Source organism: Phyllobates terribilis, unplaced genomic scaffold (genome assembly GCF_046119375.1).
Source record: "Phyllobates terribilis strain yellow unplaced genomic scaffold, ASM4611937v1 Scaffold_13__5_contigs__length_258822181, whole genome shotgun sequence".
Classification (NCBI taxonomy): domain Eukaryota; kingdom Metazoa; phylum Chordata; class Amphibia; order Anura; family Dendrobatidae; genus Phyllobates; species Phyllobates terribilis.
In genome coordinates, this window is record NW_027362773.1 from 92,273,233 (window position 1) to 92,297,429 (window position 24,197).

The window sequence follows — 24,197 nt, forward strand, 5'->3', positions numbered from 1 at the left end:
AGAAATCCAGAAAACATGTCCTGTTGGGGGCCATGAAGACTGGAGTTTGGGAAACACTGACCTAAAACAACCTCTGCTGCACTATTGCACCCAGCAATCATCCATCCAGCAACCTGTCAGCAGTCCAACTAACCAATATTTACTTTATTCCCCTCTTTAAACCCTTTAGACTATGTGCCCACGTAGCAGATTTGATGCAGAGCGTTTTTGCCTCTTTCTGGCAGAAAAAAACACATGCAGATTTACATGCAGATTTACATGCGTTTTTTCTACCAGAGAGAAGCGTTTTTTCAGCATTTTTACATGTGTTTTTTCAAGCAGTTTTCCAAGCGATTTTGAGCATCACTTGGAAAAGTGCTTGACAAGTTGGTCACACGATATAAATCCATGCAACCGGCATGGATTTATATTGTGTGACCAACTTAGATGCTTTAAATGCAGCATCAATAGTAAAAAAAAAAAGAATTAAAAAGTTAAAAATAAAAAAAACCTGTGTACTCACCACTCCGGTCTCCTCCCGGCAGCGATCCTCTTTCCTCGGCGTCCCGCAGTGTACTGGCAGGACCTGTGGTGACGTCATTTAGTCAGCTGATGGTCACGCGACCATCACCTGACCGCTAACGTCAGCGGTCGCGTGACCATCAGCTGACTAAATGACGTCACCGCAGGTCCTGCCAGTACACCGCAGGATGACAAGGAGAGAGGAAGCGGCCGGGAGGAGACCGGAGAGGTGAGTATACAGGTTTTTTTATTTTTAACTTTTTTATTTCTTTTTTTCACCACGTGGTAGCCGGGATGAGAGGAGTTGTAGTCTCCTCATCCCGGGTACCACACGCATCGCGATTACGCTGCGAATTCGTGGCTTTTGAATTTAACTGAAACGCAGCAAATGCACATATACCTGCGAGTTTGCTGCGTTTCAATGTTCCTCAATGGCCGCGAATTTGCGGCATAATCGCGGTAGAAATGGTCATGCTGCGTTTTGCAACGCAATGTGAAATCGGCGCGCTAATTAGCGCATCATGTGCACAGCACATCCGAATTCACATTGCTTTGCGTGGCAGACGGTTTTACAAGCATTTTCGTGGCCGTAAAAACGCCGCAAAAACGCTACAAAAACGCTACGTGGGCACATAGCCTAAGGACTTTGTGATTCTTCATTTTTGCACTCTTGTCCCTCCCTTCTTCCAGGAACGGTAACTTTTTTATCTTTCCCTCCCCGTAGCTCTATGAGCACTTCTTTTTTTTGCAAGACGAGTTGTAGTTTTGAATGACACCGTTCACTATACCATAAAATGTACTGAAAATGGTAAAAAAAAAATCCAAATGTAGTGAAAAGGTGGAAAAAAAAGATACTGTATATACTCGAGTATAAGCCAAACCAAGTATAAGCCAAGGTACCTAATTTTACCACAAAAAATGGGAAAACTTATTGACTCAAGTAGAAGCCTAGGGTGGGAAATGCAGCAGCTACTGGTAAATTTCCCCATCCTGGTAAGTATTGCCCACTCATCCCCAATCCTGGTATGCATGGCCTCCTCATCCTCAATCCTGGGATGCATGGCTCCCTCATCCCCAATCCTGGTATGCATGGCCCCCTCATCTCCAATCTTCGTATGCATGGCCCCTTCATCCCCAATCCTGGTATGCATGGCCCCTTCATCCCCAATTCTGGTATGCATGGTCCCCTCATCCCCAATCCTGGTATGCATGGCCCCTTCATACCCAATCCTGATATGCATTTCTCCCTCATCTCAAATCCTGGTATGTGTGGCCCCCTCATCCCCCAATCCTGGTATGTGTGGCCCCCTCATCCCCCAATCCTGGTATGTATGGCACCCCCCATCCCCCAATCCTGGTATGTATAGGACCCCTCATCCCCCAATCCTGGTATGCATTTCCTCCTCATCCCCCTATCCTCGTATGTATGGCCTACTCATCCCCTATCCTGGTATGTATTGCCTCCTCATCCACCTATACTGGTATGCATGGCCCCCTCATTCCCCAATTATAGCATGTATGGCCCCTTCATCCCCCTATCGTGGTATGAATGGTACCCCTCATCCCCAATCCTGGTATGTATGGCCCCTCATTCCCCAATCCTAACATGTATGGCCCCATCACCGGACACATAAAACAATAAACACTTATACTCACCTTCCTTCCTCACCTCTGCTCCAGCGCAGCATCCTGTTCTTCTGCTGCAGCTCATGTCAGCATCTGAAAGCACATGGCGTCATAGCCATGCGCTCTCAGACACTGATGTGAGCTGCTGCCGGCATATTCATTCCTCTCCACGCCGGGACTATGGGCGTGGAGAAGAGTGAATATACTATCTCTTTAGTAACGGGCACTGTCAGCAGGAGCCGCGGCTCAGCGCTCCTCCGTGCCCGCTACTAAAGAGAATGAATATTCCCTCTTCTCTACGTCTATGGGTGTGGAGAAGAGGGAATATTAATTTCCCTTTAGCAGCGGACACACGTGGTCGCTGCAGCAGCGGCTACAGCATGTGCCCCGCTCCTCTGCTGCCGCAACCCGCTCCTCCGCCGCCGCAACTTGCTCCTCTGCCAAAGCAACCCCCCCCCACTATCCACCAATGGAATCTCTATATACTCGGGTATATACCCGAGTATAAGCCGAGTGGGGCTTTTTCAGCATAAAAAATGTGCTGAAAAACTCGACTTATGCGGTAATTTGTTTTTTGAGCTTTGTTTTTATGGTGTTTGTGACCTGGCAGCATGATTTTTTTTTTCTTAATAACTAAAATATATACAGTATATTTTATATTTTAGTGGCTAAGAAAAATTTAAATTCCGGAACAGAAAAGAAAAAACTGGTTTGTGTTACCATTTTCTCAGAGCTGTAACGTTTTTATTCTTCGGTTGATGGACCTGCGTGAGAGCTTATTTTTTGTGAGTTGAGCTGTAGTTTTTATTGATACCATTTTGGGTTAGAAATGATGTTTTGTTCACTTTTTACTGCATCTTTTTTTGTGGGGGGGAAGAAAGTTAACTGAAAAATCGCAAATCAAATTTCAATCTTATTCATAGTTTCTGTCATACACTGTATGGGATAAATATTTTTTTAATTAACGTTTGGGGAAAAGGCAGAGTGATTGAAACTTTATATGTGGAGAGGTTCTGTATATTTATTAAAAAAAAATTTTTTTTTCTACATTTTTAATTAGTCCCCTAAGGGGACTAGAATCTGTAATCATTTAATAATCTATATACACTACACTGCCATACTGTAGTAGTGCAGTGTATTGTGAAATTGACTATCTTCTATGAAGCCTCTGGGCTTCTACTATAACAGATGTAGGAGCTTCAGGGCCCCCCAGACAGCAATGGTAACACATGATCTCGTCATTCATGGGGCAGATAACTGTCAAAACCTCCGTCTGCCATGTTGAAGCCTTTTAAATGCTGTTGTCCCATTTGATAGTGACATTTAAGATCTCAAACTGTTGCGATTGGAATTAATTTGGAACGTATCAGTGACTCTCAGGTGCCAACTATGTAACGTAGGCGGCACCAGCATTGTATGGAGCGGGCTCAGCTCCTGAGCCTGCTACATACAAGCAGCGCTCACAAGCAGTAATGAGGTTAAAAAAACAAACAAAAACAAAAAAACAGACCACATACCACAGTCCATTAACCCCTTAAGGACGGAGACAATTATGTACTTAATGACCAAGCCAATTTTTACAATTCTGACCAGTGTCACTTCATGAGGTAGAAACTCTGGAACGCATCAACGGATCCCACTGATTCTGAGACTTTTTTTTCGTGACATATTGTACTTCATGGTAGTGGTAAAATTTATTCGATAAGACTAGCGTTTACTTGTGAAAAAATGGAAATTTGGCAAAAATTTTGAAAATTTTGCAATTTTCAAACTTTGAATTTTCATGCCCTTAAAGCAGAGAAATATGTCGCACAAAATAGTTAATAAACAACATTTCCCACATGTCTACTTTACATCAGAACAATTTTGGAACCCAAATTTTTTTTGTTCGGAAGTTATAAGGGTTAAAATTTGACCAGTGATTTCTCATTTTTCCAACAAAATTTACAAAACCATTTTTTTAGGGACCACATCACATTTGAAGTGACTTTGAGGGGCCTTTATGACAGAAAATATCCAAAAGTGATGCCATTCTAAAAACTTCACCCCTCAAGGTGCTCAAAACCACATTCAAGAAGTTTATCAACCCTTCACATGTTTCACAAGAACTGAAGCAACGTGGAAGGAAAAATTTTTTACTTTTTTTCACAAGATGCTTAGTTCAGACACAATTTTATTATTTTCACAAGGGTAACTAGAGAAAATGGACCACAAGATTTGTTGTGCAATTTCTCCTGAGTAAGCCGATACCCCATATGTGTGGGAAAACCACTGTTTGGGCACACGGCAGGGTTTGGAAGTGAAGGAGCGCCATTTGACTTCACAGAAGTTTATAACATTGAACCGTAAAAATAAAATTTTTACATTTTTCCCACAAAAATGTTTTTCAGCCCCCAATTTTGCATTTTCATAACGGTAACAGGAGAAATTGCCCCATACCATTTGTTGTGCAATTCCTCCTGAGTAAGCCAATACCCCATATGTGGGGAAAAACCACTGTATGGGCGCACGGCAGGGTTCGGAAAGGAAGGCGCACCATTTGACTTTTTGAATGTAAAATTTTCTTGAATAATTAGCGAACGCCATGTCGTGTTTGGGGAGCCCCTGATGTGCCTAGATAGTGGAAACCCCCCACAAGTGACACCATTTTGGAAACTAGACCCATTAGGGAACTTATCTAGATGTGTGTTGAACACCTTGAACTCCCAGGGGCTTCACAGAAGTTTATAACATTGAGCCGTAAAAATAACATTTCCACATTTTTTCACAAAAATGTTTTTCATCCGCCAATTTTGCATTTTCATAAGGGTAACAGGAGAAATTGCCCCATACCATTTGTTGTGAAATTCCTCCTGAGTAAGCAGATACCCCATATGTGGGGAAAAACCACTGTATGGGCGCACGGCAGGGTTCAGAAAGGAAGGAACGCCATTTGACTTTTTGAATGTAAAATTTGCTTGAATACTTTGCGGACACCATGTTGTGTTTGGGGAGCCCCTGATGTGCCTAAACAGTGGAAACCCCCCACAAGTGACCCCATTTTGGAAACTAGACCCCTCACGGAACTTACTAGATGTGTGGTGAGCACGTTGAACCGCCAGGTGCTTCACAGAAGTTTATAACTTAGAGCCGTGAAATTAAGAAATCAAACTTTTTTCCACAAAAATGTACTTTTAGCCCCAATTTTTTTATTTTAAGAAGGGTAACAGTAGAAAATGGACCCCAAAATTTGTTGTGCAATTGCTCCTAAGTACGGGCATACTCTATATGTAGGGGAAAACTATTGTTTGGGTGCACGGCAGGGCTTGTAAAGGAAGGAGTGACGTTTGGAACGCAGACTTTGATAGAATGGTCTGCGGGTGTCATTTTGCGTTTGGAGAGCCCCTGATGTGCCTAAACAGTAGAAAACCCCAACAAGTTGCCCCATTTTGGAAACTACACCCCTCAAGGATTTTATCCAGGGGTATAGTGAGCATTTTGAATCCACAAGTACTACACAGAATTTGATAACATTAGGTGGTCATACTGAAAATTATTTTTTTTTTAATGAAAATGAAGATTTAGCCCCAAATTTGTAATTTTTGCAATGGATATTAGAAGAAAAGAGACCCAATAAGTAATGCTATTGCTCCCGAACACGATGATGTCCCATATGTCATCAGAAATTACTGTTAGGCCACACATCAGAGCTGAGAAGGAAGAAGCACTATTTGGCTTTTGGAGCATAGATTTTGGTAGAATAGTTTGTGGGCGACATTTGCGGAGCCCCTAAGGTGCCAGAAAAGCAGAAAACCCCCAAAAGTGACCCCATTGTAGAAATTGCACATCTCAATGAATTCATCTACTGCTGCAGTGACTATTATGTAACATCCATGCCAGACTTTATTCTTATGCCAGTTTAGTGCCCATACATTGGCCCCCATAAAGTGTAGCGCCCCCATACATTTCTCCTGGTGACACACACCCTGTAAATTAAGTGCTCTCCCGCTACAATAATGCCAAACATGTGGCCGCTTACTGCGGTTTAGGCACAAACCTGAGAGGTGGCTGGTTTTGCGTGGTATAAATTAGGGGTTTTAGTGGTAACATTTTGGGGTACATAATTTTCGATTGCTTCCAGAATAAGGCTGGATCACATTCTTGTGTTCTACGCTGAGCACTTACGTCGGGGTTTCCGTGTAAATCCCACCAAATGCAATTCAGACGAAACCCCCAACGGAACCACTCACCACAAAGAGGCAGATGGAGACACTTTGGAGTCCGTTTGACGTCTGCTCCGGTGGTCTCCATCTTTTTAGGCGCACACAGATCTGTGGTCGTCCACACTTGTGTGCTAAAAAATAGTCTAAAATGATGGTACGCCGCCGGAACAGAGACCAGTCCAAAGGGACTCTATTGGCCTCATAAATGAGTGGCTCCATCTGGGGTTTTTGTCTGAATAGTGGTTTTGGTGAATTTACATGGAAACCCCAACTTAAGCGCTCAGCAGAGAGCACAGGATAAACATGAGCCGAGCCTTATTCCGATTTTTTTGGAGGCAGAATGAAGAAATAGACAGCAGTACCAGAATAGTTCTTATTTTTATTTTTTTGCGGTTCACCGTGCGGTATAAGTGATAAGGCGGATTTATTCTTTGGATCGGTGCGATTACAGCGATACTAGATTTATGTTTTTTTCTTAGGTTTTGTTGTGATCACACAGTAAAAAAGCTTTTTTTATACTGTAAAAAGTAGTTATTTTCATTGCCATATTCCGAGAGCTGTAACTTTTTTATTTTTTGGAAAACAGCGCTGTATGATGGCTTATTTTATGCGGGACGAGTTGTAGATTTTTTTGGAAGAATTTTGGGGCACAGTTATTTTTGATCGCTGTTTATTCAGATTTTTCAGACACAGAATGAACAAAAACCATCAATTCAGTTATTGTTTTTATTTTTTGCGCCGTTCGCCGTGAGGTAAAAGTCATACGACCGATGTGTTCGTCGGGTCGGTACGATTGCAGCGATACCAGACTTATATATTTTTTTTATGCTTTGATATTTTTATACAGTAAAAACAGTATTTTACAAAAATTGATTTTGCATCGTCACATTCTGAGAGCTGTAACTTTTTTATTTTTTTGTCGAATGAGTCATATTATGGCTTTTTTTTGCAGGATGGTTTGCCATTTTTTAAAAAAAAATAATTTACGTACGACTTTTTGATCGCTTTTTATTCCCTTTTTCGTTGAGTCAGTATGATGAAAAAGTGCCATTTTCGGCATGTTTTTTTATTTTTTACAGAATTTGCTAAACGGACTAAATAATGCAACAGTTTTGTAGAGTGGGTCATTCCGGACGCGGCGATACCAATTATGTGTACGTTTTTAAGTTTATTTTTGTTTTATCACAAGCGCTGTGTTTTGAGCGGCGAAATGGATTTTAGCGATTTGTGTGAAATTTTTGTGTTTTTTTTAAACTTTTTTACATATTTTAGTTAACATTTTTTTACTTTTTCACCAAGTGCCACTGTGGGACATGTGTGATTGTCACTTTTATTGTTGATCTCATGCTCTGCAGTAACTCTATACTGCAATGCATGAGATCTGTCAGTGAGTTATGTCTTATTGCTGGCTCTCACAGACCACGGTACCCTGGGATCATCACATGATCTCAGGGTACCATGGGAACCATCGGGACCCACGACTCTCATCGCGGGGGTCCGATGGTTACAAAGGAGGTCGCAAGACCCCCTTGTAACAACTTAAATACCGCTGTCACAATTGACAGCGGTATTTAAGGGGTTAATCGGCCCCGATTGGCATCGTGACTGGCTGGGGCCGATACTGCAGCTGACTCCCGCAGGAATCGCCACCACCGGGCGGCGCTATACACTTATTCTGCAGCATCGCTTTTTCACAGCGCTGTGGAATAAGTACCCTTAATGACCGTCGTAAAAGTGCGTTACGGCGGTCGTTAAGGGGTTAATGCACAATGCCACCAATGCTGTTACAGACTTATAGATTATCTGGTTATAATTTTGTCTGCTTTTTCGTTATGGCTGTCAATTTAGTAGTTTGGCTTCATTTCTCTCTAGCTTGTGCCACACTGCCAGCGTCCGATCAGACCAGGCGTCCGATTCAGAAAGATGTCCCCATGATAGCACGAATGAGATCTTTTTCTTTATTTACCTTAATTTCTACTCCTCTCCAATATATAATATTTGCTTAGCAAAAAAAGACACATTTTTCTTTTGTAAGTAAATATTTCCTGTTATATTAGTAGATACCAATGTAAGTGGCTTTCATTTTTCATATGCGCCAGTCGCTCTGTCCTCACCTGTGCAGGTCGTATTAGACACCGGGTCGGATTCAGTGCTGTTATCAGCAGCTCTTGTATAGACCAGGAATGTATATGTTTCCCCTGGTGTCAGATTCATGATTGTCGCTGATTCACTTGTCACTATTGTATTATTTATCATTGTGGCTGATGAGGTGACATTGGTCTGGACTCTGTAGCTGTAAGACGTCTGATACTCATCAGGTTTACTCCACGTCATAGACACAGAATATGAGGTCACAGCGCCGATCTGCAGAGATTTCACTGATATCGGCTCTGAAATAAAAAAATAAGAAAACAAATAAATTAGAATTGACAATGCTTCTTAAAGCAAACTTGACATAATAAACCACATGCACCCCTAAAATAAGAGTGGCCCTTTTTTGTAAACATATCCAGTTGTGGTACCACATATTGCACTTTTTTGGTGCAGAATGGAGTAGTTTTTGGTGCAGAAACTCTCCAAACTCGTACTCAAAAACTTGGAGTGATCACTCAGTTTCAGCTCAAAAAATGCAGAAAAAAAGCGGAGGTCCCAATTAATTAAGACTGGTGATTTTCTCAAGGCGGCGTGTAGGAATCAGATACTCCTGATTCATTAAGAGGTGCAAGCTTCTTACTAAATCAAGAGCGTCTAATGAGTGGCGTGTGCCTCCGTGCGCCATGCCAGAAATCTCAGTCCAGTATCTGTCAGTCAGAGACTGGAGTGAGATTTCTGCAAAGCTGGGACAAACTGGTGTGAAAACTTTTCAAAGTTTTGTCAGAATTTTGGCGAAATTGCTTTGATGAATCAGGGACTCATTGTGAACAGGGTATGTCCACACAACGTGGATTATTTCAGGAAATTCGATTTTTCAGGAACTCTGATTTCTGTCATTTGTCACTAGATCAGCACACAGACTTGCTCCACTGTAATGAAAGTAATTTGCAACTTTTCCATGCAGACTCTGTGGCGACGATGAACAAGTCATCTTTTAAAATCGGCAGTGCATTCATAATTGCCCAGAGAATTTTTTTTGTAACACTTGACTGGAGGTGGCAATAAAGAAATATGTAATGTTTTTCACATCCAAACTTTCCCAAAATTAGTAAAATTAAAAAAAAAAAAAAAAAAAGGAGAACATCAGGTTTTTTATGCCATCCCTGGCCCTTCCTTTCCATTGAAGGATGTCATGACCCTCAAGTCAAAGAGGACAGAAGCCCAGGCCTCTGTCATCATGGGTCCCTATAGAAACCACAAAGGGCTCCCTCTACTGTACCAAAACTAAAAAAAAATACACAAACCAATATATTGTGTGCAGGGGTGGATTAAGAGTAGCAAGGGCCCCGGGCAGTTTAGAAGGCGCAGCCCCGCCCCCCCTCACACACACACACACACACACACATACCTGATGTATCACGTGACATGTCACATGATCCCCTGTAATAGATCATGTGATAGTTCACGTGAAATTAATTTGGCACAATATTAATATATTAATTATAATAATTTTTTTAGGCTGTGTGCCCACTAAGCGTTTTTTAAGCGTTTCCGCAGCGGCAATTCCGCTGCAGAAACGCTTAAAAAGCACTTGGTAGAAGGTCTGCCATGTTCCCCAATGATAATCCGCATGTGCGAAATTTCCGCTGCGGATTATCATTGCGGAAAAAAAAGCAGCATTACCAATTATTTTGCGGAAGTGCTGCGTTTTCGCTGCCATTGACTTGCATTGGAACACATGGATTAAGCATCACTGTATATGTACAAGCGGATTCCATGCGCTTCAATGTGCGGATGGTACCCATGTGTGGAGAAGAGGAGACTCTCCTCCGGACCCGGGTACCATAAAACCTGTAAAAAAAAGAATAAAATAAAAAATAAACATTATACTTACCTTCTGATGGCCCCCAGTGTCTTTATCCGATGCGTCCTGGCTTACCGGCAGCTCGCGGTAGACTAAAGGACCTGTGGTGACGTCATTTAGTCATGTGACGGGTCACGCGACCACTGACGTCAGCAGGCCATCAGAAGGTAAGTATATATTTATTTTTTACCATTCTTTTACGGTCACACTATATAAATCCATGCCGGTTGCATGGATTTATATAGTGTGACCAAGTTGTCAAGCACTTTCCAAGTGATGCTAAAATCGCTTGGTAAGCGCTTGACAACCCACATGCGGAAATGCATGTGAAGAACGCTTCACATCCGCATGTCCCTGGCAGGAAAAAAATGTACAATCCGCATGCGGTTTTTCTGCCAGGGAGATGCAGAAATGCTCAAAAAAAATCCGGAGCATTTCTGCTTCGTGGGCACATAGCCTTACATTAATTGAGCACACGCAGCCATCTATACACAGCAGGAGGCCGCACGTAGCCATCTATACACAGCGGGAGGCCACACGTAGCCATCAATACACAGCAGGAGGCCTCACGTAGCCATCTATACACAGCAAGAGGCTGCACGGCGCCATCTATACACAGCGGGAGGCCGCATGTAGCTATCTATACACAGCAGGAGGCCGCACGTAGCCATCTATACACAGCAGGAGGTCCCACGTAGCCATCTATACACAGCGGGAGGCCGCACGTAGCCATCTATACACAGCAGGAGGCCGCACGTAGCCATCTATACACAGCAGGAGGCTGCACGGCGCCATCTATACACAGCGGGAGGCCGCACACAGTCACGCACACACACAAACAGATACAGACATATACATACACGCATAAACACATTTGAAACACAAAAATACATATAAACAGATATCACACAATGATATCTGCCTGCATACACACACACACACTCACTCAATCACTCACACTCACACACACACACTCTCACACACACACACTCTCTCACACACAAACACACTCACATACACACTCACCACCCCCGGCTCCCGTCGTCCAGCTCCTCTCCGATGCAACAGTGCAGGGCGCACACTGCATGACGTCATACTAGCAGACACGGCCGCGCACAGGGCCATGTCTCCTAGCAGTGACGCGGCCGGGCCAGCACACAGCGAAGTTAACTGGTGCAGTGCTGGTCCGGCCGAAGAAGAAGTAGCAGCCGTGCGCCGCTGCTGGGGGAGCGGTCCAGGGGCCCCCCCGCCTCTGACTGCCGGTATGTGCCGCGGAGCCGCACATATTATAATGAGGGCAATCTAGCCATGGACCCCCCGGAGCGCCGGGCCCCCTGGAGCCCCGGGCGGTAGCCCAGATTGCCCTCATTATAATCCGCCTATGATTGTGTGTAGCTGTGTATGTTCATAAATGCATCATGACTTCTATTAATAATACAAAGTCAAATGACGAAACCATGAGGAATCCTAACACCAAGGTTTATATTCATATTACAGCAAAAAAATAGAAATATAGAAAAGTGAACTGCAAGTAGAACATATGCAACATGGATACAGACAATTCATGAGAGCAGCGACCTCATACTTACTAGTGGTGACATTGTGGCAGCAGCTGATTGAGTCGTTCCCGTAGTAGATCACATACTGTGTACCAGACACAAAGCTCATGAGTGACGTGTTATTCCAGCTGTTATCAGACGCCTGAATCATAGTGCCATTTATATAGGTTATATTCTGCAGGAAGAATCCCTCTGCCAGTCCAGTGATGGTGATCTGGGAGGTGGTCACCTGGATGCTGATTATTTGGCATTCAGGTATTTCTGCAAAACAAAAACATCATCAGCGATAGTGAAAAATGAATATTTTGCAAATGGTTTGAATTGAAAACAAAATCTGTATTTTGTATGTACAGCTCCCATACAAATCTGTGTGTCTGTAGAGTTACTGACTGAAAACACAGGACCGATACAGCCATTGTGTGTTACACATTTCCACCTTCTCATAACTGTACATTACAAGAGGAAATGCATTGGCCTCTATAGGAACAGAATTCATAAAATGGTAGATTTTTAAGTATTGGAGCAATGCATTGCTTAATTGTACATAACAAGTCTTATATTTTCTACACCAATAGACCATATTCCCATTATTTAGAAATTATAGAATAGATTTTAATCATTATGATATAATCATCTTACGGCATAAAGGAAGCCACTAATGCCAGTAATCCCCTGGCCAATGCTCCACCAGCATCTGTGGTTATTTCAGTAGCGCTTTACCACCTGTTTCATATGATTTATTGATTTTTCTCCATGGCAATTAATTACTGTAAGTTCTTAACTGGCTGAAACCTCATTGTAAATTTGAGGTGCCTGTACTAAGTTATTTTTTTAGGCATCGGGACCCTACTCCAATCACACATAGTAACATCAACCTTACAACATGGTAATGAACTTTGCCAATAAACTAGTGGGATCCAACAATCGTCAGAAATGTGTAAATGAATGCATTAATTTGGCCACTAGGTGGCTCCACCGCACGCTATAAAAAAAGACAAAAAGGAAAAAGTACATAAAAGAGGAAACTGCTGCTTACCATCACAGGACGACACCACCTGGAAAATATACATAAATGAGAATTAGCAAAACGTGATGAAGAACACTTATTATTATAAAGGAGCATCAGATAGGACTACAATGATGCTTTATGGATACAGTAAAGGGTGGTACGGTCATAGCTGTGTACTAAATAAGCAGTACATATCTTGTGTTAGATACATCAGCTCATCAGATATTATAAGTGTAGCGTGTGATACTGTTTACAGAGCTGTGTTTTTAAGACCATAATTAGCTACCAGTCCTGTGTATCTAAGCTCATGTATGATATTGTCTGCTGATTAATGTATCAAAGTTTATCACAATGGGATGGTGTCTGCTGATCCTATCATGTGAGAGAGTCTAAATAGCCAATGTACCTAAATCTATCATGTGTGATACTGTTGGGTCATCTAATGTATGTAAACCTCACTTTTGTCACACTTGGGTCATGTATCTTGACCAATTGTGTGATACTGTCAATTGATCCCCTGTATCTAACTTTATAATGTGTGGTACTGTTTGCTGATCCAGTGAGAGCGGCTCTGTCCATTATGAGCCATTTACTGTAATAGTAACCACTGGATAGCTCTGATGTGTCACAATCACATTGATTATTTTATTTTCCTGTTCCGTCACTTCCCTCTTTTCTCCTACATCCTGCTCAGTCACCATTTCCCTCCTTATCAAGGTCTCAAGCAGTGTCCCCCTCAGTGTAGTATGAAGTAATGCCAGCCATTATATTACACCCCACAGTTAACATCTACATGATACATTGAAAAACTTTCTAATTCCCTTCCTTTACTTAAAGAGAACCAGTCACCAAGTCAAAAATGGCCGGATTTTGCGTTTTTCAAGCCTGATACTTCTTTGTCTCTTGATGCCTGAATTCCTGTCTGAAACGGCACACAGGCAGTCATTCAGTAAAGGGAGGGCAAGTCATGCATACTGATGATTAAGGGAAAGTATGTTCCAGCACCTATAGTGCTTGCAGAATACTGATGAAGATGAAACAACATTTAAATCAAAGTGGATGGGAAGTGGAGAATCAGGACAATTCCTGGACATACTAGACTGGTATATGCACCAAAACAGATTTAACTTATGAGGATGAGGGCTGCAGGACCCTACTTTTCTACAGATTTTGTGTGAAATGCTTTAAAAAAACATCATGGATTACTTGCAGTCTCATGCAAAACAATGGCTTATGAATTCATTAGATGTTAAGCCATATTACAAAATCAGATCTGCCACAAATATATACGTTCATTAAGAGTTATACAGATCTAGCAATTTTTCATTGAGATAGATATCTATAGAAATGTAGGGAAACCTACGGCATTAACTTAAAGGCAATGTCTCATTACGACAATCCACTTTCAATTGGAAGATGGATGTGCCAGCACAAGAAATATCCTAATTCATGCTACTTTTATGGAATAAAATATGGTGTATTTGGTGGCGGTGTTCAGTCACAACCCCTCCTAGCTTAGCTCTACCCCATTTAAAAGTTGGAAGAGCTGACCAGGACTGGTGTAAAATTACCAAAATGTTGCAATATTTCAATTTTCTCCCAGAATTATGAAAAAAAAACTGTTTGACGAATAGGAGCCCTGGTCTTTATAAGATAACCCCTTTAACTTTATGAGTTATGTTGCACAGTGACAAAATCAGCTCTGCTTCATCTGAACACCACAGCATTTGTATGGATTCTAAAGTTACATAATCTAATAAGATTATATACACAAACAGCAGTTTTCAGCTCAGTAAAACAATCTATGATTAATGTGCGCTTCATGGTCACATGCAACTTTAATTCTAGGAATGTAAAAATTCCGGTATAGTGACCTGAAAATCCCTGTGAATGTTTTGCAAATACTTTAATGCCAATAATTTTTTATGTGATTCTTCCTGGTTACGACCCTGGTGTAAAATGCACTTTTTTTACTATTTTTAAAGAGTAAGTAAAACCTTTATAACATTTTTGTATATTTTACTGCTCCTTCAATTAAAAGTAGATCGGTGGAGGTCCGCATCCTGTGACCTTCACCGATCGCTCAAAAACGGACCCAAGAAGTGTACAGTTCAGGCGATAGGCGCGTATACCTCTTGCCTGAGTGCACACAGAGTGGAGTATGGATTCAATAGAAAGAATAGGCTACGAAGCCTCTGCTTTCTAATGAATCCGTGCCATGCTCTGTGTGCGCCTGTCATCTGAGCTGTGCACCTGTTGGGAAGAGGGGTTTGAGTGATCAGTGGGCATCTCACTACCTGGACCCCCACCAATCTGATTGCAATTGGAAGGAGTGTAAAATATAAAATAATTTTATAAAAGTTTACTTTTTAAAGAAGCACTCCCATTAAAGTTTTTGTCCTCTTAATATATTGCATCATATTATACAGCACTGTGTACTTACAATTGCTCATTTTGTCTTTCTACCCAGCTAATTCTTCTCCTTTCTCTGCTCTGTATACAAACAGAAAGTCTCTTGTCCCTGCAGAAATCATTCCCCTCTTCAACTCCTGACCCAGCTGCTGCGCCCCTCTCCCTTCATTTGACTTTTACAGTGACTCATTACTTCGCTAGAGAAAATGGACCGCCTGTTCCTACATAGAGCTTAGAAGTATTCAGCTAGGCAGTTTTTAAGTACACAGTGCTATATAATATGATAATTGCAATATATTAACAGGATAAAAAAAATTGATGGGAGGAGTGCTTCTTTAACTTTCACTGTAAATCTACAGCAAATGATGAAAGATAACTCATATACCATACCGCGGATGTGTTCTTTCCGCAATCACATACCCAGAACACACTGGCGGACACAGTAAAAAAGGGCCCCTGTGCAAGAACAATATATGGGTCCTATGCAGTCCGATAACTCATCATAATGCACAATTCTACATGCTTTAGAGGTGGAAATGAGTCCCATTTATCACTTCGGCCCCAAAGTTACACTAATGATATGTCAGTCCCCTAATAGAACATACTTATAGAGCAGCAGCTGCACCTAAGTCCTAATGTTTGAGAAAACTCAATTGTTCCTCAACAACATAAATATACACTAGATGCTTCTATCTACATCCCTGTCCATACCGTAATACTATGACACTTTTTCTTCATGTTTTATGACTGATAGCTAACAGTGAATGTCTGACACATTAAGACAATCCATAATATTCCTTTTGACATCCTGCACACACTCAGTCTTCGTACTACATTCCAAACGTATACTTTTTGGGACATACAGGTGCATCTCACTAAATTAGAATATCATCAAAAAGTTAATTTATTTCAGCTCTTCAATACAAAAAGAGAAACTCATATATTATATAGTCATTACAGAGTGATCTATTTCAAGTGTTTATTTCTGTTAATGTTGATGATTATGGCTTACAGCCAATGAAAACACAAAAGTCATTATCTCAGTAAATTAGAATATTTTATAACAACAGCTTGAAAAATGTTTTTTAAAATCTGAAATGTTGTCCTACTGAAATGTATGTTCAGTAAATGCCCTCAATACTTGGTCGGGCTCCTTTTGCATCAATTACTGCATCAATGTGGCATGGAGGCGATCAGCCTGTGGCCCTGCTGAGGTGTTATGGAAGCCCAGGTTGCTTTGATAGCAGCTTTCAGCTCGTCTGCATTGTGGGGTCTGGTGTCTCTCATCTTCCTCTTGATAATACCCCATAGATTCTCTAGAATAGATTCTCTATGGGGTTAAGGTCAGGCGAGTTTGCTGGCCAATCAAGCACAGTGATACTGTTGTGTGTAAACCAGGTATTGGTACTTTTGGCAGTGTGGACAGGTGCCAAGTCCTGCTGGAGAATGACATTTCCATCTCCAAAAAGCTTGTCGGCAGAGAAGCATGAAGTGCCCTAAAATGTCCTGGTAGACGGCTGTGCTGACCTTGGTCTTGATAAAACACAGTGGACCTACACCAGCAGATGACATGGCTCCTCACACCATCACTGATTGTGGAAACTTCACACTAGACCTCAAGCAGCTTGGATTGTGGCCTCTCCACTCTTCCTCCAGACTCTGGGACCTTGTGGAGTGTGTCAATGACTGCCTTCTGGACATCTGTCAAGTCAGCAGTCTTCCCCATGATTGTGGAGCCTACTGAAACAGACTAAGGGACCTTTTTAAACACTTAGGAAGCCTTTGCAAGTGTTTTTTGTTCATTATTCTAGTTTACTGAGATAATGACTTGTGTTTTCATTGGCTGTAAGCCATAATCATTAACATTAACGGAAATGAACACTTGAAATAGATCACTCTGTGTGTAATGACTCTATATAATATAGGAGTTTCATTTTTTGTATTGAAGAACTGAAATAAATTAACTTGTTTTATGATATTCTACTTTAGTGAGATGCACCTGTATATAGGGTGAGGATTTCTTTAGATTAAAGAGTAACCAAACTTTAAATTTTTATAAAAATTCTTTGTAGTTTTGTCCAAATTGGAAAGTTATGAAACATTGCAAATCACCTCATTGCGGAATTTATCTTCATTCCTGTAAAAAAATTGCAAGTAAGTGGCTTCCAAACCCTGCTTTTCACTGTCTATTTGCCAGCCTACAGCTGACTTGATACCAGAATGTACTCATTTGGAGTACAGATGATGTCAGTGACAGGGTCAGTACCTGTGTCCTCCTCTGAATATTCTGCTTATCACAGCGTATCTTATGGCAGCTTATATTGAGCTCAGTCAGCGCTCCTGTAATATTGCTCTGTGGCTGGTCTTTCCCATAGAACTATCTCCTGACACTCCAGTAAAATACATTTCTTGTGGTGTATGCCTAACAGACCCTCATTGCCCCCCACCCCACCATATACTGTAATGGAAGTATTGATTGTTTCCACAAGCACCTTGTATATATCACTGGAGGGAAGAAATGAGAACAGGGAGTTTGTGGAAGTAAATCTACAGTTTCCATTTCAATACAGGAGTCTGAGGGTCTGTCGAGCCTAGGACGGAGATAGTGTTGTGGTTTACACCAGCCTCACAGCAACGTGACAAGAGCGCAGGCAGAACGCGCGCAGAACCCACTAACTCTGGGACAAGCCTGCTGCAGGTGATTGCTCTGGGAAGCAGAAAACTCAAAAGGAGGAGACAGGTGCGTTCTGATATCAATACTGGGGAAAAGCAGGGTTACATGCAATTTTTTTACAGGAATGAAGGCAAATCCCCTAATGAAATGATTGGTGAAGTTTGATAACTTTCCATGCTGGAAAAAATTATTAAAAAAATGAAAGTTTAGTTACTCTTTAAAGACTCTATAAAAGCTGTGCAATATCACCAGAGGACCAAAAGAAGGGATCCCTGGCCCCAAGGTGAAGGTACCTTAAAGAAAGATATTAAATAGTTGACCATAAAAAATAAAACCAACAGGAGTTAATAGGCCCAATGGCTAGTTGTAAGTAGCAGCTTGAGCACACATGCACACATAGCATGTTTACCAAAATTCCATAACCCACTAGGTCCAGTCAATCGTAGCCATCTCTGACTTCGCAACCTCAGAATTTTCCTTTTTTTAAGCTGAACCTTAGGCATTGTATATTTATCCAATGGTTCCCACTTGGACATATTTTGGGGAAAAATTGTCTTTTCCTTCATTCTGCAAAATCTTTTACTTTTTGAAAATGATTACATAGCCTAATATCTAAATATCAGGCCAACACAAAATATCATTTTACAGCCAGGGAACATTGTTGGCTAATGTTCCCCGGCTACTAATATCAGACCCCAGCGGTCGGCTTTCCCTCTGCTGGTTATAAAAATAACACGGGAGCCCAAGCCATTTTTTTTTTAATATTCGGCTCTGTGCCCACGATCCGGACGTAGCAGCGCTTTGGACGCATATTTTTTGCTGCATCCAAAACGTTGCAGTCTATTGAACGCAGGTAAATCCACATGTGTTCACTGAACCATGAGGATTTATCGCATTCAATACTTTCTAGTGGTCAAATTTCTGTTGCGGAGACTAGAGACTTCGCACAAGAATTTGACATGCTGCGGTCCTGAAAGATGCGCCACATGTCATTGTCCACGGGTGAGTCCCAGCCTCTGATGCATGCATAGTGGACATAGGATTTCTAGAGATCCCATCCACTATGCTGTAACATCTGGACACTGCGGGTTTGATGCTGTATAAACACGTAGGGTCAGACCTGCAGCGGCTCCTGATCGTGGCCATGTACCCAAGCTCACCCGCAGCATGTCAATTTCTGTAGCGGACTTGCCAGTCTCCGCTGCAGATTTTGACCGATTGAAGTGTCATTATATGCGGTGGATTCACATTTACCAACAACAAAAGTGCGGCACTAGAACACAACGTTTTGGACGCAGCAAAAATAAGCTGTGTCCAGAGCGCTGCTGAGTGCTAATCAGGGGGACATAGCAGCTAACGAACTAGTTGGGAGATGTTATTAATTGCCACAGATCATGTTTGCCTAATGGCACCTTCCGAGGCTAAAAATAGCAGCTCACAGCTGCCGCATAAATTACGTGAATAGAAATGCTAATGAAGATTGGGTGAATGGGACTAGCTGACACCTAGCTCTTTTGTTTGGCTATGACAAGGTCCCAATCAGACCTTTTCATGTCCAAACTTAATTAAAGTAAAGTAAAGAGTTAAATAAACACACAGACACAGAGCAAACACTTTATTTGAATTACAACAGACACATTATTTAATCATTGAAATTAACCAATATATTCACCCCAGTTCTGATGGTAATTCAAGGTTTAAGTATATAACTTTATTTAGCTCCAAAAATCATTCATTGCTGTACAAAAACGCTTAAAAAAATGCGTGAAAAACACATGAAAAAAACCCATGCGTTTTCCCTGCCAAGGAAAAGCAGAAACGCACAGAAAATTTCAGCTTCAAATACGCATCGTGCACACATAGCCTTACACCCTGAAACCCAGCTCACAAAGCAAATGCCCAGCCTGTCCCCGTCTAACTAGGTCATTAATTAATAGCAGCCTGCCTTTGTCAAGCTAAGTTACTGTTTTCCATTTCCACCATGACCATGTACTGGAGATTACAGTTAAGCCCTGGCCATGAATGGTCTTTGTGTCTCGCCAGGGTAAAAAAAAATCTACACCCATAGAGGAACTACACAAATAAATAACAATAACACAACCGACAAGACCTGTACAATCTGCAGAAGTAAATTATATAACCGCGTAAAAGTGTACTAGTGCAGGATCAGGTGAAGCATTATTAAATTGCAAGCATACAAGCCAACAATTTATTTTTTCCATTGGTATGCTCATAAAGATCATGGTTTTAGCAGATTTTCATATAAAAGGAGAGTTTCTAGGACAGAATTTAAAGGGAATTTCAAGATTAGAAAAAAAAAAGTGTTTGATTTTTTTCCCCAGAATCATTGACAGTCTAGTCTCTGGGTTGTATCTGGAATTGCAGCTCATCCCAATTTAAGTCAATGGGGCTGAACTACAATACCAGACAAAACCCATTGGCAAGAGTGGCGCTATTTATATAAAAAATAACATGAAAAAAAAAAGATCTTTTTGTTCTAATCCTAAAATAACCCTTTTGGGAATTTTGCTTCAAATGTCGCCAGGTAGATTTCTCATTTATGAGCCTAACATTACTGAGTACCAATCACTGGAGCTGTAATTTTGGCCATATTTCTTTTCCCTCAGCTTTTCTAGACACTTTTTATACACTGAGGCTTTCAATTTCTATTCATATATTCAGGAAGACTGATGGTGTAATATTAGTTGACGTCACTGATTCAATATTGAGTGGGAGTCAAACAATAAATGCCATTGAAATGTTTCCAGGCAGATCTTCAGTTATTTGGGTTACTTGTCTGATTGTCTTAGTATCCTACAATGTGTCCTCTCATAGATCTCCTCATCTCATGTATATAATAGTGGAGTCATTCTATGGCCCCTTCATTATTTGCAGAAACAGCAGATTCATGTAGAATGCACCCAGGAAAAGTAATAATTTATAAACTTTCACTAAAAATCAGCCTGGGCTTCACACGGGGGGAGAATGTGGTAACTACACAGACTGCAATGCAATCACAAAGACTTCATAGAGCAAAAACAAAATGCCAATGACTTTGTAATAGCACATTATTTTTCCCCATAGAAAAGCATTGGGATCACAGTAATATAAGGATTGATTAAAATGTAACAGTAATATATTCAGCCCCGTAAAATAACAATTCTGTATCATTTGTTCTTAGAACTCTGTGTTGTTTCATTCCTCTGCTTATGAATAAATTAACAACTGAGTGTTACCCTTCCTCTTGTCAAAGAGGTGTGTCATTTCACAGTACAATATCATCAGTAGTGATTGGACAGTGTAGAGGCTGGTAACTCCCAGTTGGAAATTAATTAATAAATTTCAAAGAGTAACAACAGAGGAACCGCGCAATCTATAAAAGGATGCTTCTGATGAGAACACAAGTATTTATTTAAGCGGACAAGCCCGGAGAGCTGACAAGTCCCTTTTAAATGTGATCCACTATGTTCTAGGCATGTGATAAAACACTTTATCGTTACCCAGAAACTCTGGCTCCTGTGAATGGTATGCAGCATTGCTTGTTTTTCAGAGGGGAGTGAGAATTCTTATCAGCATCATTAGCCAATTTCACTGTAATTTTTCTTAGTTACTTCCTGTTGCAAGACAAGAACAAAATTCCCTGTCACTGTAAATTGTGCATTGCAGGGACACTGTCCAGCCTGGGAAGAGAAATATAACTAAAGCCTGCCATGCTCATCCAGCTAACCATCTATGTTTCACCATCTCCATCACCTTTTTCCCCCCTTCTACATTTAAAACACATGAATCGTTAGCCAAGCTGAGCACTTGTTTGTGTGTATGGGGGATTCAGGAGAGATATCTATAGGCCAAATGAGCATCGGTGTATGGTTAACCGAGGCCGCGTTAACATAGCACTTCTGCCTGAAGCCCTGAAAAGTGGGATTCAGGTGGAACCCCCGTCAGGGCTATTCACTTTCATGAAGCAGAGTCACTTTGTGCGATTCGCCTGTGTCCACCTTTTTGACCCAGGCATAAAAAGTGTGGTTGACTGACTCATGGGATGCAATTTTTTATGCACACCCAGAGACTTAACTGGGTGTGTTTCATCCAAAATATGGACAAAACTAGTGCATGCTAAAAAATTTTTTTCAAGCAGGCTTTCGGTTCAGATAAGAAAATGATCATCGGAAGAGCCCAATTGAATAACATTGGTCCCACTGCTGTTCGTGTGATGTCAGTTTTTTCCCCACACACAATACTCAGGTCAAAAATAAGGTTGTGTAAACCGTAGCCTTACCAAAATGACAATAGCTAATTTTTTTTTATGGTTTTTGTACTTTTGCACAATAAAAAGAATAAGTGATGTGTTCCAGTTTTATTAAATAAAAAAGTAGAACATTTAGAGGATAGTTGTTTTGGTCAAAACCTATAAAAAACATTAAACTTTTTGTCAATTGGATCACTTTTATGTAATAGATGTGGCTTAGTTCAGAGGCAGACTTTCTGCAACCCAACAAATTTACTTTCATGAATATCAAAAAGTGCAGCACATTATAGCGCAGGGGAACAGGAGTAGATTTACCTTTCTGGTACACAGACAGCAAAGCATGTAACAAATTTCTTAAGAGTCCTAGCCCTCCGAATAGTTGTTTCATATTTTGCTCCTGCAGGCTTTGTTTTAAGACTCATGCATGAAAAAAACTATAAAATTTTCCCCTTTATTTTTGAAAATAGTTTATTTTTGGGGTTACAATGGAGTGTTTTGGGGTACCTATGCATTTCTTTTTTATTGCTCCTGTTTGTGAGATGATAGAAACTAAAAAAAAGATTTTTATAAGCGCAGTTTTTGATATTTATTCCACATGGTGAACACCATAAATATTATAATATTTTTGTAAGGGTTACTACAGATATAATAGAGGAAGTCCTCTTGCTCTTTTGACTGCCGCAGTACATTGCAGGCAGGAAAAGGTAAAGCTAGATATCTACCCTCGATGCTAATCTATCTAATACATACTCACTTATTGAGATTTCAACACAAAATTTGTGGAATTATGAAAATCACTGAAGATCAATAGAGAAATAAATTATATGCAAACATTTTATAACATCTGGATTTGTTCAATCTGGAGTATGGGCATCATGTGCAAAAGTCCAGGCACTTTCAGCCTTGGCTGCTGTCACTGAGGTTATTAATGGTCGTCTGTGGAAGGTTCTGCCGCGTTAAATGCATTTCGTCAAATCATCAAGATCCTCTGCTGGCAGCTCCTATGTAATCACCAACCAATGAAGTCCCTGATGTGCTCGATGGGAGACAAGTCCGGAGAAGCTGCACCCATGAGAGCAGGTTTAGGTTAAGAAGGCTGCTGACAATAACGCCAGGAATTGTTGTCATATTGAGAAATGTCTCATGAGTTTATTAATTTAACCATCAGGAAGGATATGGGAAGCGCGAAAAGTTATTTACAAAAAAACACCTATAAGCATGGCCATGCTGTATTGCTTCTTTATAGAATACATTTTAGAGGTTTCAGCATTAGGATTACCCCCACAGTCAATTTCAGCAGATCTACAATTCAGGGCTGCCCATTTCCTTCATCATAGACAGAATCCCTATAAGGCATGGTGAATGATCGGAGACGAGGACTGCACCGGCCTGTTCTGTACGTGACTCACACACATACCCTGCTATTAGGACATCTACAATCTGATGTAGAATCCACAACAAGGACATTCCAAGTCCAGAGCCGGCAATCTAGACTCTGATGTCACCACAATCCTCTTCTAGTGACATCCTGTCCTCTTCCTCTTTTTGTTCTCAAGGAATAAATTATCCCTATGTAAACTGTGTTTTCGCCCCCTCGTGTTTTCTCTTTTATTGCTTGGAGGGTTTTTTATTTTGGATATTATACTTTTTTTTGTCTGAAAATTTTCTCAGCAATTATTCTTAAAGCTGCTCGTACATATTATTAGGCAAAGAAATATGTGTCTGTCACTGAACACAATTTCACATTTTTTTCTATATACGACAGTGGAGTCACTGTGTACATACAATACATTATTTGTCCTGTACTGATCCTGAGTTACATCCTGTATTATACTCCAGAGCTGCACTCACTATTATGCTGGTGCAGTCACTGTGTACATACATTACATTACATATCCTGTACTGATCCTGAGTTACATCCCGTATTGTACTCCAGAGCTGCACTCACTATTCTGCTGGTGCAGTCACTGTGTACATACATTACATTACTGATCCTGTACTGATCCT

The 24,197-nt window shown here is 41.0% G+C and overlaps 1 protein-coding gene across 3 annotated transcripts in view; it reads right to left on the minus strand.

The window, feature by feature from the left end:
* The window catches only part of LOC141173779 (receptor-type tyrosine-protein phosphatase beta-like), a 224,989-nt gene that overhangs the window by 173,072 nt on the left and 27,720 nt on the right, over positions 1–24,197 (minus strand). For all 3 annotated transcript variants that reach the window (XM_073658196.1, XM_073658194.1, XM_073658195.1), the window contains exons 2-4: positions 12,883–12,901; positions 11,877–12,107; positions 8,444–8,719 (exon numbers count right to left, since the gene is read on the minus strand). In XM_073658196.1, coding sequence (XP_073514297.1) covers positions 8,444–8,719; positions 11,877–12,107; positions 12,883–12,901 — 526 coding nt within the window. The remainder of the gene's footprint in view (positions 1–8,443; positions 8,720–11,876; positions 12,108–12,882; positions 12,902–24,197) is intronic.